The sequence below is a fragment of the Lethenteron reissneri genome, chromosome 61 (assembly GCF_015708825.2).
Source record: "Lethenteron reissneri isolate LAM-NWPU_2019-01 chromosome 61, ASM1570882v1, whole genome shotgun sequence".
In the NCBI taxonomy this organism is placed as follows: Eukaryota; Metazoa; Chordata; class Hyperoartia; order Petromyzontiformes; family Petromyzontidae; genus Lethenteron; species Lethenteron reissneri.
In genome coordinates, this window is record NC_083839.1 from 3,546,135 (window position 1) to 3,553,378 (window position 7,244).

Sequence of the window (7,244 nt, forward strand, 5' to 3'; positions counted from 1 at the left end):
TGTGATTGTGTGTGTGGTTGTGTGTGTATGTGGTTGTCTGTGTTTATGGTTGTATGTGTTTATCGTTGTGTGTGTGTGCTTGTGGGGTTGTGTGTGGTTGTGTGTGTAGTTGTGTGTGATTGTGTGTGTGTGGTTGTGTGTGTGTGTGGTTGTGTGTGTGGTTGTGTGTGTGTGTGGTTGTGTGTGTGATTGTGTGTGTATATGGTTGTGTGTGTATATGGTTGTGTGTGGTTGTGTGTGTGATTGTATGTGTGGTTGTGTGTGTGTGCTCTCAAAGTTTGCTTGCTCCCCTCCTGCATTGTGATCGGTGCTTTGGTGCTGGGACTCTCGTACCGATTCCCAATTTTATGAATATATTGTATTTTGTTTGGCCAAAAAAACTGCCCTGAGATGGACACCACTGGGCAAAATGAAACCTGGGAGACCCAAGACCAGCGCCGGATTAAAGTTCTTGTAGGCCCTAGGCACAGTGCCTACTGTGGCCTATTGGATAATATGGCCCTAGTGGATGGGTGGGTGAATGAGTGGGTGAATGAGTGGGTGGCTGGGTGAGTGGGTGGGTGAGTGGGTGAATGAGTGGGTGGCTGGGTGAGTGGGTGAATGAGTGGGTGAATGAGTGGGTGGCTGGGTGAGTGAGTGGGTGAGTGGGTGAATGAGTGGGTGAGTGGGTGAATGAGTGAGTGGGTGGCTGGGTGAATGAGTGAGTGGGTGGCTGGGTGAATGAGTAAGTGGGTGAGTTAGTCAGTGGGTGGTTGGGTGAATGGGTGAGTGCGTGGCTGGGTGAATGAGTGAGTGGGTGAATGAGTGAGTGGGTGAGTTAGTGAGTGGTATGCTGGGTGAATGAGTGAGTGGGTGGCTGGGTGAATGAGTGAGTGGGTGGGTGAGTGGGTCAATGAGTGAGTGGATGGCTGGGTGAATAGGTGAGTGAGTGAGTGGGTGAGTGGGTCAATGAGTGAGTGGGTGGCTGGGTGAATGGGTGAGTGAGTGGCTGAGTGGGTCAATGAATTTATTTGAAGGCCTGCGTGAATAGGTGAGTGAGTGAGTGGGTGAGTGGGTCAATGAGCGAGTGGGTGGCTGGGCGAATGAGTGAGTGGGTGGGTGAGTGGGTCAATGAGCGAGTGGGTGGCTGGGTGAATGAGTGAGTGGGTGGCTGGGTGAATGAGTGAGTGGGTGGGTGAGTGGGTCAATGAGTGAGTGGGTGAGTTAGTGAGTGGGTAGCTGGGTGAATGAGTGAGTGGGTGGGTGAGTGGGTCAATGAGTGAGTGGATGGCTGGGTGAATAGGTGAGTGAGTGAGTGAGTGGGTGAGTGGGTCAATGAGTGAGTGGGTGGTTGGGTGAATGGGTGAGTGAGTGGGTCAATTAATTCATTTGAAGGCCTGCGTGAATAGGTGAGTGAGTGAGTGAGTGGGTGGGTGAGTGGGTCAATGAGCGAGTGGGTGGCTGGGTGAATGAGTGAGTGGGTGGGTGAGTGGGTCAATGAGCGAGTGGGTGGTTGGGTGAATGAGTGGGTGGCTGGGTGAATGAGTGAGTGGGTGGGTGAGTGGGTCAATGAGTGAGTGGGTGAGTTAGTGAGTGGGTAGCTGGGTGAATGAGTGAGTGGGTGGGTGAGTGGGTCAATGAGGGAGTGGATGGTTGGGTGAATGAGTGAGTGGGTGGCTGAGTGGGTCAATGAGCGAGTGGGTGGCTGGGTGAATGGGTGAGCGAGTACGCCCCTAGGCACGGTGCCCACTGTGGCCTATTGGATACTACGGCCCTGCCCAAGACCACCTGGCGCAAGACCGTGAAGGAGGAGCTGGCAGCAGCGATCAACCCGTCTCAACATGTTGCCAAGGGCACGGGGAAATGGAGGAGAACTCCTTGCGGACCTATGTGCCACAGGGAATGAAGCGAATTAACCAACTAATAAAAAATTGGAAACGGAGCAAAGAGATCGCTAAGTTTTCCGCCAGGTGTGCCTCACCGCCTGGAACTGATCCTGAAGCACGCTGGGCATGTCGAAGCAGAAGTACGAGCCGAACGTGAGCAGGCAGTTGAAGAAGAGGACCACGAACCTGTAATAGGCTATCCACACACAACAACAACAACGACAACAACAACAACGACAACAACAACACCATCACCACCAGGCAGTTGAAGAAGAGGACCACGAACCTGTAATAGGCTACGCGCACAACAACAACAACAACAACGACAACAACGACAACAACAACACCATCACCACCAGGCAGTTGAAGAAGAGGACCAGGAACCTGTAATAGGTTACCCACACACACAACAACAACAACACCATCACCACCAGGCAGTTGAAGAAGAGGACCACGAACCTGTATTAGTCTACCCACACACAACAACACCACCATCAGCCATGATAAATCTGCTGCTGGATGAAGGTCTGTGGAGACTTCCGTCCATTCAAAAACCTTTGTTTGGCATTTCCGTGTTTTTGCTGTGGTTTCGGATCATCTTACTTGTTCAGATTACATTTTTAACCATTACCCCCGAGTAAGGCCTACAACATACAAGGGCCTAAGGCCTAATGTAGCTTCTGGGTTTGCCCTAACCCTGGGTGCAGTGTGTCTCTCATGATGAGGGGCTGGGGCAAGGTTTGTTGGCGGGCAATAGTAAATGTATATGCTGCCGTGGCTTAGCTTGTTACTACAGCGTGGAACGGAGGAGCCTGTACAAGGACCTACAACACATTACTAGGGCCGTTAAATTTCGATTTAAAGCTTTCGTGACTGCAGGGATTCATCTTCTTGGTTCTTTCGGTAAAGTCACGTAGAAGGGAAGTAATAAAATAATAAAAATAAAACAGAATAAAATAATTCTCACGACGTTTCGGCCACAACGCAAGCAGCCGTCCTCAGGTGAATAATAGGTCTGTTGAGAAGACATTCAGACGCTGTCTTCTCGACAGACCTGTTTCTTCACCTGAGGACGGCTGCTTGCGTTGTGGCCGAAACGTCGTGAGAATTATTTTATTATGTTTTATTTTTATTATTTTATTACTTCCCTTCTATGTGACTTTACCGAAAGAACCAAGAAGATGACTAGGGCCTTTAAGGCCTCATTAGCCTCTGGGTTAACCCTCACCCTGGGTGCAGATTGTGTCTCTCCTGATGTAGGCCTGGGGCAAGCTGGTATCCAGAGCTTTGTTGGTGAGCAGTAACATTCTAAACTGGACCGTGCACTAAACTGGAAGCCGGTGCATAGTGAAGTTGGGAATGAAGAATATTTATTTAGACTGGAGGAGGAATCCGGTGAGCTATGAGGCTTTTTTTTTCACAGGTGGTCAGAACGTTACAACAACAAACATAATAATAACACGGTCGGGGTGCAAAGTATAGGAAAGGTAAACAAATCACTTTAAAAAATATATACAAATAAAACTATACTCTTTGGTTTTTTCCGGTAAAGTCACGTAGGTAAAAAAATAAAATGAATACAAAATTAATACAACTAAATTAAATCACGACGTTTTTGGCCGCAAGACAAACATCCAAGACGTCGTGATTTAACTTGGTTTTTTTTTATTTTTTCACCTAAGTGACTTTACCGAAAAAACCAAAGTCTAGTTTAAACCCCCGGGGGGTATAGTTTAGCCTAGGACACTTTATCCCCCCAGGTATACTCTGTCCTGGGCCAAACTATACCCGGGTTTAATCGGGGCAGGGGTTATTTTAGCCTGTTACGGCTATAAAGGCAATATGGACCCGTACAGGAATATGTGGCAAGCCGTATGAGTTCACACGGTATGGACATGAAATGGGGAAAAATTGTGGAACTAGGAGGTTTCGTGTTTACCAAGTTTAACGATTGCTCAGTTGTCGGTTTCGTTGTTGTTGATGACAGCGTTAAATAAGGAAGTTGGCTCGGATAAGCACAACGCACGGTCAAGATTCAATAATAGTAGCGGAACGGCAGCAAAATCATCGGGATATTTATTCGTACCGGAGGAATCCGATGAGCTATAAAGCGCTTAATTCTAGATTTGAAGCTTTCGTGACTGCAAGGATTCATACTCTTAGATTTTTTTCGGTAAAGTCACGTAGGTAAAAATAAATAATAAAAATAACAGAATTATAATAGAAAGAAAGTAATTATTATTTTATGAATTACAATAATAATAGAAATAAAATAATAATTATTTCGTAAAATAAAATAATAATTATTTTTTCTATCATTATTTCTATCATTTGTATTACTTATTTTAAAGCCACGTAGGTAAAAATGGAAATAAAATAAAAATTATTTTCTCTATTTTTATTTATAATATTTTCATTATTTACTTTTACTTACGTGACTTTACCGAAAAAACCTAAGAGTATAAAGCTCTTTTTATATTATTTTACGCGCACCTTGGAGATGCAGCTGACGAAATCATCTCTCGTGCTGATGATTGCAAATGTTACATCCGCAGCATCTGCGGCTTGGGGAAAGTTTTTATTCAGCAGCGGATAGACCCATTGATGCTCCTGCTGCTGTTGTGGAGTGGCTCATGCAGCCAGCTATGGCTGCAAGGTTTTGGTAGTACATGTTTATGCCATTTATTGTGAAAATTCCGTCACAGTTCCTATGATTGCTTTTTCAATGCTTTCATGGCTTTATTTTGGTGATTTCGAAAAGTGTATTGGTTTGGCCATGTTTGTTTGTTGTAGTACAGAGTTAGACTGATGGCCTTAATCTAAGTTGTCTTGTGGTTGTTGTTGTTGTTTGACTTTAATGGCTTTATTTTGGTGATTTTCGAAAAGTGTATTGGTTTAGCCATGTTTGTTGTAGTACAGAGTTAGACTGATTGCCTTAATCAAAGTTGTCTTGTGGTTGTTGTTGGTTGACTTTTATGGCTTTATTTTGGTGATTTTCGAAAAGTGTTTTGGTTTAGACATGTTTGTTTGTTGTAGTACAGAGTTAGACTGATGGCCTTAATCTAAGTTGTCTTGTGGTTGTTGTTGGTTGACTTTTATGGCTTTATTTTGGTGATTTTCGAAAAGTGTTTTGGTTTAGCCATGTTTGTTTGTTGTAGTACAGAGTTAGACTGATGGCCTTAATCTAAGTTGTCTTGTGGTTGTTGTTGTTGTTTGACTTGCATCCCACTGGGATTTTTGCACACAGCGTTGGTGTACGGTGATTTTTTTCTGCAATATTTTGCTGTCTTTTCTTGGATTTTCTGTTTGCACTTAGTCACATACTGTATTCACTTTAAGATGTTTTTTGTTCGTGTTTTTTGTTTGTTGCGGTTGCACCCGATTCAAGAGCCGAATGGCTCACAGGGCTATACCTAATACATGAACTTGGACTTGAAGACCACGACCGATTATTTATTAATTCGTGCATTTATTTAAATAAAAAAAACTAGGTACATTTGCTGGTCACATCCAACTCGCTTGCGGTGTCAACCTTGGGGTTAAGAGGAAATCGTTGACTCTTATTTAAAGAGAGAGAAATAGGAAGTGACTTGCGGTTTTTTTCTTTAAAAACCGCGGATAGAGGCAGACAACGTTGTGGATGTGATGCAGACACGTATGAATGTACACACACATAGACACAAAGACCCCCACACACCTCCTCTGTATAGCCTTTAACTTAATGTTGGGCCGTATTTGTATCCCCCAAGCGGCGATGTTTACACACTGCGGCACGTACTCGTTTTAAGGCTGAGTCGACCTAGGGGAGGTCCCCGGCACCGGTTCAGAATTATAATAATCACCCCACGAAGCAGACGCGGGACACACGAAGGCACCACCACCATCATCACCACCACCAACAACAACAACAACAACGCTCGTGCCAGGCTAGGTGCACACATTGACCAAGACGCCCATTAAAGTGACACAAAAAACAACTCGTGGCAGAGCAAAGTGAATTAAAGTCATCGCTACGTACGAGGGTGTGGTGGGACTACCTGTCCCGACCGCCTTTGTCTCTCTTCCCCCCCCCCCTCACACAAGATGATAAAAGCCGAATCGACTCACCTCTATGTGCGGATAGCGTCGGCGCCATTTCGTCGCTTTAAAAACAACAACAGACAGACAAACAAACAAACAAAAGCCGTGTGATGACACACGCTTAGCAAGTGCTAGTTAGTAAAGCACGCCGTGGGATCGCTAAGTTTGTGAGAATATCACGAGAGCGATGTTATACGTCTGTGCACCACAACAATAATCACAGAGTCAGATGATCGGTGCGGAGGGACTCGTTCATTTGCGCACTTGGTAGAGGGGGTATTTAATAAAGTGGTCGCACATTTACACACTTCAAGTCAAATTATAACTCGACTATGCTTTGTTTAATATATTTAATAGGAGCAATGGTTTTGTATCGATAGGTATGGTTTTTTTTGGGGGGGTGAAAGTTAATAAGGTATTGTTAAATGTGTTTATATCGAAAGTCACCCCCCCCTCATCGTTGGTGTAATGGACGAGTCGTAGAGTGGAATTCTTGGGTTTCACAACACCACCGCTTCACACACAGCGAGACCAATGCTCACTACAGCGGTTACCTATTTTATCGGCCCTCTGGGGATGATGGGAATAAATAGGTATCCTTCACATGCGTAAATAGGTTTTTTTTTTTAAATCCTTTATATTAAATTCACTTGCTTGCTTACTTAGGACCGTGCAAATCTTTTGGTCGTTTTTTAACCCACTTCCCGTGATCCAATCGAGCTGACATTTTCCACACAGACTCGTTGTGCGTGACAATTGATGTTCGTGAAAAAAAATTTCCAAAAATTTTACACTTTTTAGGACAAAAATATTATATTTAATTACCAATTGCTTAATGGTGCAATGCAATCATCTGACCCATAGGTGGCAGCCATCTCAAGCCAGAGGACGAGAGGACTCTAGCCGCCACGCATATACAGGATTTATAGTGAAAAACTTTGTTTTTACGGGTTATACTTGTTTTACACATCTCATCAGGCAAACACGGCCTTCTGGTAGTGCGTAATGTCCCAGCAGAATTGGTTCAACACAGGCAAAACTCCGGACCGGTTTCCACGCACATGGTCTCATCAGCAGAATCATCGTCAGGTTTCTCTTGAGCAAATGCCAATTAAATACAAGCAAATTATCTGGACCCGGTATCGATGTTCATTCCTCTCATCAGCTTGCTTTGAACCAATTGCTGGGTGCACTGCCAATATTTTTTATAGGGAATAAGTATAACCCGTAAAAACAAAGTTTTTCACTATAAAGCCTTTATATGCGTGGCGGCTAGAGTCCTCTCGTCCTCTGGCTTGA

The 7,244-nt window shown here is 44.4% G+C and overlaps 1 protein-coding gene across 1 annotated transcript in view; it reads right to left on the reverse strand.

The window, feature by feature from the left end:
- LOC133358357 (major facilitator superfamily domain-containing protein 1-like) overlaps positions 1–6,175 on the reverse strand; it is a 28,064-nt gene extending 21,889 nt beyond the window's left edge. Inside the window, exons 1-2 of the mRNA XM_061576654.1 lie at positions 5,973–6,175; positions 1,961–2,061 (exon numbers count right to left, since the gene is read on the reverse strand). Coding sequence (XP_061432638.1) covers positions 1,961–2,061; positions 5,973–6,000 — 129 coding nt within the window. The 5' untranslated portion in view covers positions 6,001–6,175. The remainder of the gene's footprint in view (positions 1–1,960; positions 2,062–5,972) is intronic.
- Between the last annotated feature and the right edge of the window lie 1,069 nt (positions 6,176–7,244).